The sequence below is a fragment of the Lathyrus oleraceus genome, chromosome 7 (assembly GCF_024323335.1).
Source record: "Lathyrus oleraceus cultivar Zhongwan6 chromosome 7, CAAS_Psat_ZW6_1.0, whole genome shotgun sequence".
Classification (NCBI taxonomy): domain Eukaryota; kingdom Viridiplantae; phylum Streptophyta; class Magnoliopsida; order Fabales; family Fabaceae; genus Lathyrus; species Lathyrus oleraceus.
The window spans coordinates 22,123,167-22,142,374 of NC_066585.1; the positions used below are offsets into that span (position 1 = coordinate 22,123,167).

General features: G+C 32.4%; 2 protein-coding genes across 3 annotated transcripts in view; one reads left to right on the forward strand and one right to left on the reverse strand.

Moving 5' to 3' along the window:
* Positions 1–11,880, forward strand: part of LOC127105809 (DENN domain and WD repeat-containing protein SCD1) — a 102,063-nt gene extending 90,183 nt beyond the window's left edge. The window contains exons 28-31 of one of the 2 annotated variants that reach the window (XM_051043014.1): positions 10,024–10,184; positions 10,315–10,356; positions 10,710–10,918; positions 11,475–11,880. In XM_051043014.1, coding sequence (XP_050898971.1) covers positions 10,024–10,184; positions 10,315–10,356; positions 10,710–10,918; positions 11,475–11,570 — 508 coding nt within the window. In that variant the 3' untranslated portion in view covers positions 11,571–11,880. The remainder of the gene's footprint in view (positions 1–10,023; positions 10,185–10,314; positions 10,357–10,709; positions 10,919–11,474) is intronic. The other variant, XM_051043013.1, reaches the window with a different exon arrangement.
* A 1,774-nt stretch (positions 11,881–13,654) lies between these two features.
* LOC127105811 (protein CASP) lies at positions 13,655–16,183 on the reverse strand. The gene is made up of 7 exons (XM_051043016.1): positions 16,109–16,183; positions 15,643–15,753; positions 15,373–15,516; positions 15,156–15,257; positions 14,315–14,394; positions 13,952–14,044; positions 13,655–13,868 (listed from the first exon to the last, which is right to left on the reverse strand). Exons 2-7 carry the CDS (start codon positions 15,742–15,744, stop codon positions 13,802–13,804), a joined length of 588 nt encoding a protein of 195 aa, XP_050898973.1. The 5' UTR covers positions 15,745–15,753; positions 16,109–16,183; the 3' UTR covers positions 13,655–13,801.
* Between the last annotated feature and the right edge of the window lie 3,025 nt (positions 16,184–19,208).

The window sequence follows — 19,208 nt, forward strand, 5'->3', positions numbered from 1 at the left end:
CCATCTTCTGGATAATCTTCTTAATATTCTTATTTGCAGCTTCAACATCCCCATTCATCTTGGGTCTGTAGGGAGAAGAATTATATTTTTCTATTTTGAAGTCTTTGTAGAGCTCTTCCATCATATTGTTATTCCAGTTCAATCCATTATCAGTAATGATCTTACTTGGCACATCATACCGGTATATGATCTGATTCTTGATAAACCTCATAGCAACTTGCCTGCAGTCATTCGCTTATTCCCTAACTTTTGCGTGGACCTCCCTTTTGGGTTTTCAATCCATCGGGATACCCTTTTTTGCCTGAGCCGCCCTTTCGGGTTTTCGACTCGCCGGGTGTACATTTTTATTTTTATATCCCTAATTTTTGCCCGAACCTCTTCATTCCTTTTTTTTTTGGTTCGTAGGGATGCCCTTTTTTTGCCTTGACCATTATTTTACTTGTCCAACGGGTCAATTTATGCGAAGTATTTTTTAACTGCGTCTGAGTTGACAGGGGACGGGAAGTCTTCGCCATTCCATGGTTGTTAGCATCAGAGCTCTGCCAGAGAAAACTCTTTTAACCACGTACGGACCCTCGTAGTTCGATGTCCATTTTCCCCTGTGATCTGTGTTGGGAGGAAGAATTCTTTTGAGTACCAATTCACCGACTTGATACTCCCGAGGGTGCACTTTCTGATCAAATGCTCTCTTCATCTGTCTCCGATATAGTTGGCCATGGCATATAGCTGCTAGTCTCTTTTCCTCAACTAGGCTCAGCTGATTGTATCAAGAATGGACCCATTCTGCTTCGTCCGGCTTCATTGTTGGTGCAGGGAAAAGTTATTCTGGCACAAAATGGCATATGAACCCCCTCCGGCGTGATCAATACTGCACCAACTCCGCGACCATTGACGTTGACCGCCCCATCAAACATCATAATCCATTTGGATTCAGGGTCAGGCCCCTCCTCCGGGAGTGGTTCCTCGCAATCTTTCGATTTGAGAAACATGATGTCCTCATCAGAAAAGTCGAACCTCATAGGTTGGTAATCATCAATCGGTTGCTCGGCAAGATAGTCTGACAAGACACTTCCTTTGATGGCTTTTTGTGAAGTGTATTAGATGTCATACTCTGTCAGCATCATTTGCCACCTAGCAACCCTTCCGGTAAGTGCTGGCTTTTCAAAAATATACTTGACTTGATCCATCTTTGATATCAATAGAGTCGTGTGAGTCAACATATACTGTCTTAGTCGGCGAGCAGCCCATGCCCAAGCGCAGCAAGTTTTCTTGAGCAGTGAGTATCTTTGTTCACAGTCGGTAAACGTTTTGCTAAGGTAGTATATTGCATGCTCTTTTCGACCTGACTCGTCATGCTGACCGAGCACACAACCCATTGACCTTTCTAACACAGTTAAGTACATGATCAACGGTCTTCCCTCTACTAGAGGCATTAGAATCGGGGCTCCTGCAAATACTCTTTTATTCTTTCAAAGGCTTTCTGACAATCATCATTCCAACTGACCTCTTGCTCTTTTCTCAGCATTTTGAACAATGGCTCGCATGTGGCTGTAAGATTAGATATGAACCTTGAAATGTAGTTCAATCTGCCCAGGAGGCCACGAACCTCTCTTTCTGTTTTAGGTGCAGGCATTTCTTGAAACCTGGCATATCTTGATAGGACTGATCAATCGTTCTTTCACCTCGGCCTGTTAGATGAATTGTTCCTTCTATCTTTTCTAATGACATAGGGGTTTTTATGAAAAATTCTTCCCTTTATAATTTGAAATAATAGAAACAATATTAAGTGATGTAATGACATGTGTTAATTTTCCTTTTAAGTTTTCAATTTCAATTTTCAAAATTAGACAAGTATCAGAGTTTGCTATATCTACCTTTTCTTCTAAAGTATTAGAAACACACAATTGTCCTTACCCATATTCTAAACTTTTGATGTTGCAAGACCTTATCAAAATACCAACTCTAAGCCAATTGATGGGAATAATATGGGTGTATAATAGTCTAGAAGGGGGTTTGAATAGATCTTTCCTCCAAAAACTAGTTAAAAAGTTTTCTTTCAAAACTCAGAGTTTTATGAAAAAATATGCAGCATAATTTGTACGCTAGTTGCGATTTATGATTGAAACGATTACACGATTGACATTATAATTAGAAAATAAAATGTAGATGAATAATAATGAATAGACTAAACAACCAATGTGTAAATTGTGCTAATTTAAATCCACACGAAATGTGTAACTTAAATTTATCTAATTTACGAAGAAATTTACTATTAAAGTTTTAAAATTATAATCAACTAGAAGATTGTTTAGAGAGTTATTCTAACACATACCTTAATTTACACATGAATCGCTATAAAACATTAAAACCTAGAAACATGCCATTTCTAGAAAAATGATAAATACTACACATACAAATTTATGTAAAAAATTAGAAGAGATGGGAAAAAAAGGAGATTGTGCACCAAGTTTATACTAGGTCATCGCATTCGTCCTCGTTAGTGCCAAATATAGTCTCCAATGGTAAATCATTGAATTTTTTTAAATTTTCCACTATTTTGAAAATTGTTTACAACATCTTTTTAATAGAATTATATGATTCAAGATAATACTAAAAACTAAAATAAACTTTAATCTAAATCCTCTTTCTTTCGATGTATACAACAATGAGACTGATTTTCTCAAGATTTTCACTCAACCTTTACATTCACCTTTTAGATTCAAGAATCTTTCTCTAAGCCTCAAATTTGCAATGACCTTTACTTAACCATGTCGAAAGTCTCTTGTCTAAGCCTTGATATGTTTAATGGAACTAGAAACTCCAACTTCTTGTGTAAAAACCTTCACTCAGTTCTATCGAAGCTTTCTTGGAGAAAAGAAAACCTTTATTTTTTCTAGGCTGGATTGTAAATGCTTGCTACACAACAAAAACAAATTGATTTTCCAATGTGAAATATAAAAAATCCATAAAATATTAGATCCTAACGACCATCCTCTCAACAGATCTCACACTCATAGTGTTGAGAAATTAAACACACAAACATGGTGAGTGCTAGAGGTTGAATATGAAACGAAATTCAGATGAGGTGTAAGAGTTGTGTTATATAAGATATTGAAATTTTTGTTTTTTTATGTGTTGGAGATGAGACACTAAAATAAGTGTAAATACCTTTATGATTCGAGTCACGAGCAAAGAGTATGATTTGAGTTAAATTAAAGAATGATTTGAGTCAAGAACTTAAAAAACCAGATTTTGCACATTTGATTGGAGTCAAGAAATTATATGATTCAAATCACAGAATCAAAAGCACAATCCAAAAATTGAATTTTATCATGATTTGAATCAAGCCTATCTTATATTTTAATCAAAACCTTCATGATCCGAGTCAAGAAAATTTGTGATTCAAATCACTCTAATAGAGGCAAAACTTGTTTTTATAATTCATTTATTGATTCGAGTTATGACATTCCTTGATTCAAATCATTCTTAAAAAATAGAAATTTTTAGAAATTTCAAATGTTCACGTTTTTTAATTATGCAGTCATGAGTTTTTTATTCAAGTTTTTTCCTAATCAACTTGAACCATATTGCATCGCCTTTAGGCGAAGGGTTTGATTTATGCATGATAAGACACTTTAATAAAAAAAACTCTCAAACCTATAATGCACAAATATCTATTTGAGAGAAGACTCAATTACTAAGAATATAAAATACCAAATGACAAACTACAAACCATAATCATATCAAACTCTAGGAGATCATATCAATTTCAATAACATTCTTCCTTGTGACTCTATAAAGTAGCATACATATGATCTCTCTTAAAAGAATCTTCTTCAATGTCAAATATCACACCACAAAAAAGCATAAATTATAGCGGTTATAAATAACTGCCGTTATTTACATATATTTTGGAATTTTTTAGGTGTGAGGTAATCCTACTAACATTATCGTTCCACTTTTGACTCTTCCTTTTTTTTATTTTTTTTATTTTTCATAATATTTTAACTTTCCCTAATTTTCGACCTATCACTAACCATGTCCTCATCGTATTCAACTCTCCCTTTTTCCTTTCTCCTAATCTTACTGGCTGATTTATGGCAGAATTTGTTAAGTTTTTAAATGGAATGATTCCTCGATGCTTATCTTCCTTTTCAGCTCATGTGTGTCAATGGAAGGATACTTGGATGCTTATAATCCAAATTGCTTTGTCTCGCCTACTGGAATATTCATCAATTGAATTGAGGTGAGGATCTATTTGTACTATATTCTTGGATAGTCATATTAAAGTTAACATCACACCTGCCATTGAAAACTTGTGTGTACTGGATTGTTTAACTTGATTTTTTGAAATTTGTCTTTTATAATAAGTACCTAACATAATGAAAATGGTACTTCATCTTTAAAGAGTAATTTATTTATTATCCATCTAATATCATCAACATATGAAAATGGTGTATGCAGAAGGACTCTCAATATTTTTGGAAATTCTTGATGGAAAATAAATTCTCAACCTTGAGTGTAAGCTGAGTTTTTTAATTTCTAATATTAATGCTAATGTAGATTTACAAGTCTTAATACTAGTGTGAAATCAAGGAGTTGTCTAGTTTTCTCTTATAGTTGGCAAAATGCTCTATGGATGTCTAATAAAATATAGAAGTGTTTTTTTAGCAGTCTTAGTTAGTGGCTTCAATGCATTTAGTTTTAGTTATTCAGGGCGGAGGTTTACGTACCTTTTTCTTATGTTGTATAAATTTATCTCTGCTAGTCAACCTCAAGAAAAAATTATTTGTGTCTTCTATCAGGCTACCATTTTCAGGCTTATGGTTAGCATAAATGAAGTCTCTCGCAGTTTGGATTTTCTTCGATTTCCTCGGCATCTAGAAATTAGAAGTTTGCACTTGGTGCGACTTCTTTTATCGTTACGATTATGGGGAAATACTGGTGCATGTCTCGTTACAATTTTAAAGTGGTATTGGAAATTTGAGACTTTGAGGCACTAATTTTGTATGATGGTGTTCTTTGGTGGCTGAAGTCTACTTAAGTTTTTATTCTCATGGATGCTTCTTTGGTGACTAAAGTCTTACTGAACTTATAGTGTCACTGGAGGCTTGTGTTTGATGTATAGCAAATTCAAAATTTGAACGGGTGTTTATAATCCCTTAAATCCCTTAGCATGTCTTATGTTTAGTTAATCTACTTTTTAGTAAATAATGTCTTTTTAAAAAAAATTGAAGGTGGGTTACTGAATTCTAATGATGGTCAAACAAACAACCTTTGGTAATAGCTAATAGATTGGAGAACAACATTTGGTACTACCTGAAAATATGTTATCTTAAAGTGTCCTGATCTGAAGTGAGCACCCCATCAATTTTAAGAGAATAAATGAGCTTGGTTGTGTGATTTATTTTGGCCATGCTAAGGAAGAACTTGATGTTTCTATCACCCTTCTAATTTCAATTCAATTTAGCCTGATCATGCCAAAACATATTCTCAAGATGCAAAGTTTCTTTAAACTTTGTAAGGGAAGCTTTTTCATAAGCACTAAGCACATCAGAAAACCCTCATCCCGAATCTTTTGCTGAATTTGCTAAACTTCTATGATCATCAGTAACCTTTAGGTGCGCATTCCCAAAAGAGTTTCTGTTCCAAGTCCTAAGAATAACATAAGCTTCCTATGCTTTTCAACAAACACAAACATGGTACATAAAAAAATATTCACATTCTAGCAGTTCTTGATGACCTCAGTATAAAGAAGGTGTGTGTACTACATTTGTAAAAATTTGAATTGCAATGAGAAGGAGACAATTATAATTCTAAATTAAAGCGTCAGGGGATAATGATGAGAGATAACTTTAGCATAATCACTAAAGGTTAGGTAATGCATTTGTTCTATTATTCAGAGATACCAACTTCTGGACAAGTCTCACTAACCAGGTCTGAGGGAACAAGTCAAAACTCATCCAAGATTCTGATATCAAAAGAAAGCAGACTAATTACTAAGGATAATGCTTTTAAGGACCAATTTTATTGGGATGTTGGCAAGATCCCTTGAGTTCAAAAAAAAAGACAAATCATTTCAAATGTTAATGTGTTAGGACTACATGTGCATAATACACAATATATGATTAATAATTTTTTGAAAAAATAAAAATTAATTGAAAAAAAATGTTAAAATTAAATTAAGCAATAATTAGTTATACTAAAAGTAATTAATAATTAAATGAAATGTTTTCTAACAATAATAAAGTAAAATACTTAGCATATATAATTAAAAGAAGATATGTTGTTAATTGAGGTATTTTATTAAATAAACAGAACCAATTTTAAAATTACAAAAAAATAATTTATAAATTTCATAATGATTTTCAAATTTAATTAAAACTATAATAAATTAAAAAAATTAAAAATATTAAAAATATTTTATTGAATATAAAAACCCACGTGTGGTTGTTTAAGATGTTTTTATGCTACATATAAAAATTGGTTTGTTAATTTTAAACGGTCAATGTTCAAGTAGCACGTCTGCACAATAATAAAAATTTAATATTTGACAAAAAATTAAATTATTAAAACAAAGCATGTTAAAATAAATTAGACAATATTTAAGTATTAAAAAATTACATTTTAATATAAAATTAAATTAAATATTTATTGGATAAGATAAAAGTAATATGTAATTCTTGTTGAGATTTTAATGCATAATAAAACCGGATGAAATTTGTAATATTTATTGTATAAAAATAAGATTAAAGTTATATATGTATATTTAGGGAATGTTTAATATTATTTTTCATTATACAATTATGACTGTTTTTAAACCCCTACTTTTCTTCTTTTGACAGAAAAGTTTGAAGTGTTGTTCCAAAATTAAAAAGAAATAAATTAATTTATATTTAAATTATAAACAAAAATATAGACCTATCATAACAGAATTATTATTAATGATCTTAAAAGAATAAAATTTTCAAAAGAAATTTAATCTAACTATAATGGTTTAAAGTTCCTATATCATATTTCAAGAATTTGATATTACAAAAAATAAAAAATAATAGAAACAAGTATCAAAAGTCCTAAACAAAGATCTTCACTCAAACTCTTTCTGGTTGGAGTTCACAATTCTCGTCCTTTGATTTCTTCGATCTTTCATTTTTGAGATCAATTGAATTCTTCGACTTTTCTCCACTTTTTTCAATTTCTTGCATCTTAGTGTCGAGTAAAAAGTACAACTTATCGTTGACCCTAAATGACCAAATATCAAGTTTTTGATTCTCTTTAAAATTATTCTCCAATAATATAGGTGACCAATCCTGAACAAGATTGTAAACACTAGTAGTGCTCATATTCCACTTCTTCAAAGATAATGGGAATTCGTTAAAATAAGGATCTAACACAATCACTTTTAAACCGACCGGCTTTCCTTCTTGATCCCTTGTTTCTAAGATTGTCTTTTCTATTTCTGTGAGAAAATCAGATCTAATTTGTGTAATTGGCATTGAAAGACGATTGTTGTTATAGCTGAGATCAGACATAAACAATGTTTTACACATGATATATTTAATATCATTACCATTCAACACTGTGATCATGTTATTAACATGATTAGGCAATTCTGGTGGTGGTGATAGGGGAGTTTTTTCCTTACGAATGATTGGTTTCCTCCTAATTGCGGACTTTGATTTCACTATTCTTTCTCCATCAGAGATATCTTCATTGTCTGGACGATACCTTTGTTTGCTATTAACTTGTACTTTTTTCACTTTCCTTTGTTGACATGAGGTTTGATTGATTTTCTCTATTTGTGTTAACTCATCTTTGGTATAAAATTGTGGAGAAATTTGAGATAACACACAATGCAAAGTAAAATGAGGCAATGGATCGAATTTCTTTTCTAAAGAATTCAGTTTTTGCATATATGCATTGATCTTCTCAATAGCCAAAGCTTTCTTTTCCATCATGCATTGAGCTTCCGTATTTTGCAATGCTTTGTTCTTCTCCATAGACATTGATTTCTTTTCTTTTCTTTCTCAAATAACGTGTTGCTGTATCGGTGAAGTCTTGTGGTTTCAAGTGTTTATCAAGTGTGTATTTATAGTGTTCATGGAGATTTAAAATTTAAAATTAAATAATGGTAGAATCTTATCATATATTTAAATTTCCTTCTATATAGGCTAAAGATATAGATTTGATACTATATCTCGGGTAGTTAGTTACAATGAATATATTTTATTTGTTACCATATATTTTGTTATATTTTGTTTGTTACCATATTTTGTTTGTTACCATATATTTTGTTTGTTACCATATTTTGTTTGTTACCACAAATTCAATTAAGCTGACTTTCAATTTTAAAAACACAAGTAGAGATAACAAAAAATACGGATTGTTTATTTACTTCAATTTTATTTACATAATTTCCATATATATCTCAGTTCTCCTTTATTATAGGTTAGCTTTTCAACAACAACAAAAAGTTAAAAATTAAAATCTAGATCAATCAATGACATTAAATTTATTTTGCATATATTAAAAAATTTGATACAAAAGAATCCATTCAATATCAGTTTAAATTTTTTGGGGAATATTAATCTATATCAATTTTATATACAAATTTATTAAGTTAATAATTTTTTATTATGATAAAAAATAATTAATCATTCTTATATTTACATTATAATATGAATAGAGAGAGAGAGAGAGAGAGAGAGAGAGAGAGAGAGAGAGAGAGAGAGAGAGAGAGAGAGAGAGAGAGAGAGAGAGAGAGAGAGAGAGAGAGAGAGAGAGAGAGAGAGAGAGAGAGAGAGAGAGAGAGAGAGAGAGAGAGAGAGAGAGAGAGAGAGAGAGAGAGAGAGAGAGAGAGAGAGAGAGAGAGAGAGAGAGAGAGAGAGAGAGAGAGAGAGAGAGAGAGAGAGAGAGAGAGAGAGAGAGAGAGAGAGAGAGAGAGAGAGAGAGAGAGAGAGAGAGAGAGAGAGAGAGAGAGAGAGAGAGAGAGAGAGAGAGAGAGAGAGAGAGAGAGAGAGAGAGAGAGAGAGAGAGAGAGAGAGAGAGAGAGAGAGAGAGAGAGAGAGAGAGAGAGAGAGAGAGAGAGAGAGAGAGAGAGAGAGAGAGAGAGAGAGAGAGACTAAAAATAAAAACAATAATTATTACTCGTAATTAAAACAATAAATACTAATAATAAAACAATATATCTCAACATTTCTGATACACTACTGCTAGCTTCGTCCATTCAAATTGGCAGATGTCTTATTGAAGTCATAGAAAAGTCCTCGAAGAGGGAGTTTCAGAAATAATGTATGTCGACATCCAATTAGGTTACAACTTACAACAATGCAAGTAGGTTACTTATGGGCTGACCTTGTGTTGTATTCTATTGTGTGAGATCCTTGTATTTATGCCTTTTGGCGTGTGTATCAGGATTAAAGATTCCCCCCACTTATAAACACACGTTCAAGTCATATATTGTACGATGTGATACTCTTAACACACCACCTCACGCCCAAGACTGGAGATTTGGAACGTGGAAATAAATGGTGGGTGGCCCGATGATGGAAACCCGACAAGTGGTGGTCCAACAAATCTTAAACCAAACTCTAATGTCATGTTAAGGATTGTGGTTGAGCCTAACTCAATCCTACAAAATCGGCTTGTAGGATGATGAATGTCCCCATTCATAAATACATGTTCAGGCCATGTTATGTCTGATATGAGACTCTTAACAAATAATAAGGGCAGCTTAATCAAAACATCAAGCTTTTGACATTAGTAAACCCAAAATACTATACCCAAAAGAATTACGGTATCGGTGTCGGTGTGTCTCTGTCGTGCTGTGTCCCGGTGTCCGTGCTTCATAGATTATGAATGTAGATATTCTAGAGTGGTTGTTAGTATTCCTAGACGTAACAACTTCCTAGGTTAGTGCTTAGTTCAGTGTATTATAAATAAATACAAGTAGTGTGATCTAATAATTTACAAAATTCTATATTTACAAATGTAAACAAATATCTAATTCTATATAAAATGCAGGTCATTAAGAATGGTTGGTGACACTGTTATTACTGGTAGTGATGACTGGACAGCAAGAATATGGTCTGTTTCACGAGGAACATGTGATGCTGTCCTAGCATGCCATGCAGGGCCAGTATTATGTGTTGAATATTCTTCGTTAGATAGAGGAATAATAACGGGTTAGTATAACCAATTTTTGGCTGTGGTGTCATTTGATCATCCTTATTTTGTCAGCTTTTGAAGAGAGTTGTTCAAAGAGAATTTCTTTGTTGTGTTTTAACTTGCTGAAGGGTTAAATTTCCATTGCAGGGTCAACCGATGGCCTGATGCGGTTTTGGGAAAATGATGATGGTATGGCAGCCTCATTAATGTTACAAGTTATTTTGATTCCTGGCATTTAACTTGTTTTCCTTTTTGTTGACCAAGAAACACCAATATGTTCAAGAGTATCATTTATTGTAGCTTAACCTGCGGTTATTCATATGACTACACCTATCATTGTAAAATACTATCACAGTACTTCTAGTCCACTTGTACAGTGGCTTTTGATCTTGCAAATTCAAAGAAGCATTTTTATAAGAAATACATAGGCTGTGTGTCACATGCAATAATGTTCCAGAGATCATGTTATGTCCACAGTTCTGCTGTGCAATGTCAAAAGGAATTTAGATCACTTAGTAACATTGTACTCTTTGAATTTGCAGGAGGTATACGGTGTGCAAAAAATGTAACAATTCACAACGCTGCCATATTATCTATCAATGCTGGGGAGCACTGGTTAGGTATTGGAGCGGCTGATAATTCTCTTTCTCTCTTTCATCGGCCCCAAGAGAGACTTGGTAGTTTTTCTGGCCCCGGGTCAAAGATGGCTGGTTGGCAGCTGTACAGAACACCACAAAAAACAGTTGCTATGGTATGCCATTTTTTGGTTGTCATATAGTTTCAAATTTCTTTTGACTATAATTTCAAATATACGCATATATATTTCATTTTCATGCCTCAAAATAGGTATGGTTCAAAATATAGTTTTTTCCCTGGTAATCTTTTTAATATACTTTTGTTATGGTATTCTTTGCCTCCAAGATCAACTTGCCAAGTTCATACACTAATTTCTACATGCCTGATGTAACTGTATCTATTATCACAAAATCTCTACTACTACCACTTTTGTTATTTCTCTGGATGTTTATCCTTGAGATTGTTGAAGTTACTTTAGTAACCACATCACTCATTTCCATAATAACTATTGCATTGAAGTTAACGAAATTAAATATATTTCAATTTCTCTATGAAACCATTCCTTGCAGTAGTGTGACTCCAATTTATTGCTGATTATTTTAATTGGCATCAGTTACTTGAGAACACATTTTTGCTAGACATAAGTGGTTGGGGAATGTTATTGTATGCATGTTTAATTCTTTCTCTTTATTATCATTGATGGCCGACTTTGCTTGTTTTATGATATTCAGGTAAGGTGCATTGCTTCAGACCTAGAGAGGAAAAGGATATGCAGTGGTGGTCGTAATGGGCTTCTAAGACTATGGGATGCAACCATCAATATTTGAGTGTTCATGTTTGTAATTGTAGCATTGTTGTTTTAGTGAAAAGCAAGGCACGCATTGAAGGGTGTTATCTTCACTATTTTTGTTTATTTACCGGTCAAGTACAGAATATGCAAGATATCTCAGACAAATCTAAAGCTTGGAACCCAAGTTTGGCTGTGATAATCTCAGCAGCATATACGTCTTTATACTGTGGTTAGAGGTTCCTGTATCCTGAATGTACATAACTGTGATGAAGAACAATTTTTGTTAGTGTGGATAAGTTTAGTTAATTGTGCAGAACTAATCCCAATTGATTTTGCAATAAACCTTATGGTTACTTTGTTCTAATCAAGATTCTTGTTATGCTTGTTAAATTTGGAAATTATTAAACAAACCACTAATTAAACACGGCAAAGGTTTTTGACAAAATTGATTAATATCCGCCACTCTGCTTTTGTTAATATTGTTTGTTTTGCGTGCCCGTGGATTCAATTTTTATTCTTAGTACTAATCAGTTCGAATTAGTGGGTGATAATGAGGAATCGCTAACCCTAGATGAGAGTATGTGATAGAAAAATAAACATGTGCTAATTTTCGACATTGTTCATGTAACGCAAAATTGTTCAAGTTAGCAAGTTTTTTTAATTCTTTTAAAATAAAAAAAAGCAAAACAAACTTGATTCAGTATGACTGAAGTAGGCTACTCTCCTTCAAAATGTCAAATCTTGTGTTCTCTATCAAAGTCAATGGCTGCAGTCGTGCGATTCTTCGAAAATCCAATGAGAAAAAAAATGAAAAAAAGGCACGTCTCAATCACTCAACGTTCGTATGTGTGCTTCTTAATCGATTTCTCCTCTCTTCTTATCAGCAACCAATATTAGTTTATATATATATATATATATATATATATATATATATATATATATATATATATATATATATATATATATATATATATATATATATAATCATTTAAGGTTACATTAATTTTTTAAGTTCTACACTGCCCTTAATGAATGTCATTAATGTAAAATGATTAAAAACAATTGAAACTAAACAAAATCAAATTATCCTAGATAAATAAAAAGTAAATTGAAACTAAAACGTAGAAAAATCTAATTAAATATTACGAATATTTTGATGAAGAAATCAAAATAAAAGGATTTAAAATGAATAAAATTACGTGCGAATAAATGTTTGAAAAAATAAATTGAATGCTTCAAAATGCTCGACGTAAAATAAACTTTTGAAAAACAAATAAGTTTTGATCAAACTTTGAGATAAAAAATACTCGGTTGAAAAGGTTCTGTCTGATCAAAATGCGACTGCAAAAGAAATCGAAAAATAAAACGAACACACCACGTTAAATTACACGAACCGTAGGTTAGTAAAATTGACGTCCTGAAGCTCAATTTCGAAATTTTTTGCCCGCTAATTTACGTATATTTGAGAAATAATTCAACCGATTTATCTATAGATCCAAAAATTTATTCTGATTGACATTTTAAATATTATGCGATATAAAATGAATCTTATGATAGGCAAAGATACCAAAGTTATGATAAATGTGTCGATTCGATGATTCAGGATCAAAATTAAGGTGTGATAATATGGTTTAAATCTCATCACATAACATTTTTAAATCTTCAACTGAATAAACAAAACATAACATGCATTGTTCTACTATGTTACAGAAATACATCTCCGTAACCGACGATACATCTCTGGTACAATATATGTGTCAAATGCCTTTTAGAATTTATGCATGATATGACTTTAAAATATTACGGATATACATCTTCGAATCATTTAATCAGACAAGAGCTTTGTGAATTTGTACTATGCTTTTAACTGCAATATTAAGAGGGACTTGGAAACGGAAGCCCATGGATCTTAAATTCTAGTTTCCTAATATTGAAATGCTATTACCATAACCTAGCACCTACTTTATATATTTTCAAATTCTATTTGCATAACCGAGCATCTAATTCTATTTTCAAATTCTATTTCCAAAACACCACACATAACGGTTATCAAATTGAAAGAGAGGTTCTTTGTGAAATCATGGTTAAATTATGCATGAACACATCCATGGATTGAAAGCATTTACACTAGAAATCGCCTCTATATTTCATTGAACCAATATATAAAAGATAAAACTCTATTTCGTTGTACGTACAACAACATATTAGAATATTGACAACTTGTTTTCATTACATTAAAATGACCACTGGAAGTAAGTCGCATAGCCACTACAGTCCTCGTGGAAGTGGAAGATCAATGGTTCTTTCTCCAATCCGAGATTCATCTGAGCCATGACTGGATAGAATAAAAAGTACAAATCAGTGAAATTCATGTATTTACCTAAGATATGACATCGAAATTAAACATCAGATATTTACCTAAGATAACTCAAAGCTGACATTCGATAGAGACAGGTAAAGACCAAGATATGCAACCCGATTGTGTAAAAGAATGCAAAAGTTCGGGCATACCTGCAAAACATAATATTATACCCTCTTAATTTATTTATTTTTAAAAATACATGAAAGAGTAATACACTCGAGCAGTTACAGACGCAGATAAAAGTTAAAACAATATTGAGACCCATAAACAATATCATTTGGAAGAATGTACCAATGTATTGCAAAAAATAAATAAAAAATTGCTCCATAATTAAATAAAATACCAAACAGATTAACACATCATGTAAGAAGGAGGAAGCAGAAACACAAGAGTATATCTAAAATAAGACAGAAGCGTACTTGTTACCGAGAAGAAATCGTCCACTGCTGAGTGTGATTCTGTCCCTGAATCCCAACTCCTTATATCTTTGATCTCTTTCCTAATTACATGTATGACAAATAAATAAGTGCAAAAACAAGGATTGCATGATATTAAAGAATGTGTTTCAAATCAGTTTCTTCTTATTTGGCTTTCTCTCACTCCCTGATCTGCTCCACTCTCTACCTGTCAGGTAAAGTGGGTAAAAAGAGGGGGAGATTTAAACAGAAGAACTCCTCATCGAGATAGTCCCTAGTACCAGTGTTCTATTGCTTTGACGTGAACTACTAACAGGTATATTGACGTCTGACAAATGGAAGTTCAGTCTTTCTCTATAGAAATAGTTTCCTTGTTATGTGAGAGTGTGTGTAATATTTTTACTACCCTGACATGAATATAAATACAATACTGGAGTCTGGAGGAAGAGGTATACATTCTCATTCACTTTGTTGGGTTTCCTTTCGATCCTTTTCTCTCCACACTTTCCATCAAAGACGTGACAGTCTTTGTTTCCAGAGCTGATTACTGGATATATTAGTGTTTCCTAATCTCATTAGTAAAACACTGAAGAGCTTATACTTTGGATAGAAGTTATTTTCCAGAGTTGTGAAGACAAGCTATCCGTGACATCCTCAACCTTAGTAGATAGAAGATTCTCATGAAGATTGTAATGTATGACCTAAGTTATCTTGGGAATATATATAGACTTTGAATGTGTCACTAAGTATTTAAAGAAAAAATAATAATGTGGCACAAACAACAACCTTAAAAAGATAAAAAATGCTACACTTAGGATGTAATTGTGCGAAGAAAATGGCCCACCTTTTTTGAGAATGCAGCAAAAGGATTTATATCTTCCTCGTATATCTTCTTGTATTTAGATTCAACATCTGATGCAAAACCACTTTCAAGATCTTCTGCATACTGAGCATAAAATCACAAACAATATCTCAACTTCAAGATGAAAACTAGGTTATAATGTATAAAATAATTGAAGAAATAAATAGCATGGCGTTGCAATAAAGATAATGTACAACACCTTTTTAGAACCCCGAGAAACCACTTTCTCAACATTATAGTCTTGGACATAACGAATTTTTCCGTATAATTTAACATTATCTCCTTTGGTCTTTTCCAGCTCTGCTGTTAATACCCCAATCTTCTCCTTCAACTGCCTTATTTCCTATTAAATGCAAAACATTCACCCATGTCCACCATCATATTAAATATAAAGTTTGATGGAAATAATGTGAAATAGAAAGGAAAAACAAATGAATGTCCTAAACCAGTATTACAAAGATAAACGCACCTCTTCTGTCTCTCTCAAGCGTGTCCTAAATCGATCTCTCTGACTACATATCACTTTAAGCATAGAGCTCTGATCTTGATCTAAGGCATGCCTTTGATCCATATTCTGATGCTGCAGAAGCAATGTAATCTTAAAAATCAAATTATTTAGGTAAATGTTTCACCACAGGACAATAATTGTATCAGTTAACACTTAAAAGAAAGGCAACACAATGCAGAATAAAAATTTTAATGTGTAAACACTCACTACAAAACTATATGGTACAAGAATAAAATTATCAATGCTTCCCAAGATCATTAAAGACAACTAAATTGGTTTTATAAAGGGGAAAACAGTAATAAATCACCTCCGGGATACCACATCTCTTCAGTTGTTGAAATTATGGTATTTAACTTCTGCTGAAGATTATGTGCTTCACAAATAAGTAAAGTATGGTAAGAAAAGCATATTGGAAAATGAAATTCACCTCAGACACCTCACTCCGATTAGCCTCTGATAGATCCCAGTCATCCAGGAAAGTTCCTTTATGATCTTTGGAACTGGAACTGGAACTAAAACAAATTATTCGATCCTTCTTCACTCTGAATCAGCTTCTGGCTTCAACATGAAACTTTTAGCTCAACTTTTCAACTTTCTAACGCCTATTAGAACGCGTCAATCCAATTCTTGTAACTCAAGTTATAATTTGTATAGTGACAAGGTATCAAATAACTATTTATGCTGAAATTAAAGTACGAAAATAAAATAAAGCCAAAAATAAAATTAAATATAAAAATACACTAAAATAGTAAAAATAATTGAATAAACTATAGATTTGCATAAGTATAATAGTAGAAGAAGATTCATCAAAATGCACTGGTCAAATTCCTCCACACTTGAACTTTTGCACTCCGAACAATATTATAAATTCAAAATTCAAAACAGAAAAAAAACAAGAACAAACAAAACATGCAATTCCAAAGGTTATCAAGATACAAAGTGCAAGCAAAAATCTAAGTCTAAGCTTCAAGAAAATGACATTAGTAAGTAACTCTTTTGTAACATTCAAATCAAATATGAAAAACATATTACCAAAGAGTACATAAAAAGCAGCAAGATCGTCACAAGATAAAATTCACTAAACTCTCAAGTGTTTAGGTAGACTATTTACACTCAAAGCACATCATGAAAGAAATTACTATTATAAGCTTGAAAAGATCTAACATCCACAATTGAATTACATGCACACAAAGATCAAAATGACTTTTATTTCGTTGTAACTTGGTCAGAGTATGGGTGAGATAAATTTTAAGGGATACTAGGCTAAGATTCAAAGGGGAAAAAGAGACATGAAAGAACTTGTGGGAGTTGAACTACATTCATCCACTTTCAAACAATAACTTTTCTGCGATTTTCTTCTCTTTTATCTTTTTATCCTCTTTTTTTTCATAAGGAAAATGTAATGAAATCCTTCTTTGCTTTTTCCACTTCTTTTTTTAATATTGTTTTCTTCTTTTTCTATATATTTTTTTTCTTTTTCTGTCAACTTTTGAATGAAATATCACAACTATAGTTATTCAACCTCACATAACTTCAAACAAGACTCTTTCAGTCTTATGAATGGGTGATAACATTGTTTTTCACTTTCAGGCTTGTAATGAGTTTAAACAAAGAATATGATAATAGGCTCAAAGGGGTTTTCAAACAAGGGATGATGTTATTCAGGGTTGGCTTTTTGGTTAATGACTAAAAAAATAAACAAAACAAAAATAAGTTGCCTTTATCATATCAATATGCATAAGTAAACAAAAAGTTTCAACAAGAGTCAATTCAAGTTCTAGAGACTAACAAACATGAGTGAAATCACACAAGAAAGAAAGAGATGCATTTTTGAATCTTATCCATTAAAAGGTTCAAAATCTCACAAGGTTAATTGATCTACCACAAATGATGTACAATTTAGAGTTTAGTTCTACATATCATACTAAGAATGCACAAAAAGAATCAATCACATCACATCATAATTCTTTAATCAAGAGAACAAAGAAAATACTCACAGTTGTAACTAAAAAACCACAGAAGAAAAAAATATGCATTTTTTTCATGTCAGAAAACAAATAAAATCAAAGAAACTGAATGAAATAAAACAAAGTAAATGATTCTCTCCCCCATGCTTAAAACATATATTATCCTCAATGAAAGAACATAAATATAAAATAAGAGTGAGAGAAAGGAAAGAACACATATGAGAAGTCAAAGCGGATAAAAGATCACATAATAAGTCTTTCCCAAAGAGAGCTCTTCTACAGTCTCTTCTTCCAAAGTGGGGCTCTCATGGAGTCGGTTTGGATAGTGTCCATTGACCTTGAAATTTTGATTATTGTCTTCGCCTTGTATTCCAAGATCAAAAAAGGATCTTCGATAAGTAAAAGTGTTCAGTGGATACGTGAAAGTGATCTCATTTTTCACAACATCAAGAATCAAAGGCTTAAGAGGACATCACACTACTTTTGTTCCATCTTTAAATGAGATCATAGGCATGCATATGGATGGGCTAATATCACGAGTGTCAACCAAGTTCCATCAAATTCCCTTCTTATGTTTCTGCTCAAGTTGAAGCTTTGATGAATAATATAAATCCTCAGGAAGTGGTTTAGGCTCTAAAGAAGGTGGTTGTTTAATGAACGATATGTTTGGGGTAACCGGGATGTCAAGAGCTTCACCTACATAAACAACTCCATTTACACTATCACCCTGCAAGGCAACGTCAATCTCAGCATAAACAGCACAAAGGTTAGTGTTAGTACAATTATCACATGAGTAAGTATCATCAAAACCAGAAAATTTTGGAAAATCAGCTGAAAACAAATCAGAATAAGATTTATTAACAACTTCATAAAGCAACTCTATTTGAAAAACATAATGCTCTTCCTTGTTAATCTTCTTATTTTTCAATATTCTTTGTAGGAAAGGAATTGGTGGTACATACTTGTTTTTCGCCTCAACAACAATAGAAGGTTCAGGTTTATTTTTTGGTGTTTCACTGACAATTTTTTTTCTAGGGATGGTTCTGCAACTTTTATGGATCTCAAGGAAATTCCACTCACATTAGGGCCTTTTGGATTAACAATTGTTTGGACAGGTAGTTGGTTCTATCCTTGAGCTTATTGCATGACATTAATTAAAGTGGCAAGCTGTTAAATTTGTGTTTGCAAAGTCTGAATACTGGAATTTCTTCGCTGCTGAAATTGGAAACTATTTACAGCCATTTGCTTGACAAATTCCTCTAGTGAAGGTTCACAAGGTGAAAATGTGGTTACTTGTGGGTGGTTATATGGTGGTGGTGGTGGTGGCAGGGGTAGCATCAATTGTTTCATTAAAGAGGTAAGTTCATCAATTCTGGTTTCTAGAGCTTTGTTGGAAGAAGAAACTTGAATATCATTCATACTTTTTGCTTGGACCATAGAATTATCCCTAGTTTTGAACTATTGGTAGTTAAGTGACATATTCTCAATCAAGGATTTGGCAGCAGCTGGAGTCTTATCTACAAGTGATCCACCACTAGCAACATCTAAAATGTTTCTTTC

What these genes read in the sequence shown, in the direction of transcription:
- LOC127105811 (XM_051043016.1), bottom strand. Translation starts at nt 15,744, where the DNA reads ATGGATCAAAGGCATGCCTTAGATCAAGATCAGAGCTCTATGCTTAAA. An exon ending in TTTCTCGGGGTTCTAAAAAG is followed by an intron (nt 15,258 to 15,372) that starts GTGTTGTACATT and finishes TTTTATGCTCAG; the next exon opens with TATGCAGAAGATCTTGAAAG. An exon ending in TCAGCTTTGAGTTATCTTAG is followed by an intron (nt 13,869 to 13,951) that starts GTAAATATCTGA and finishes TATTCTATCCAG; the next exon opens with TCATGGCTCAGATGAATCTC.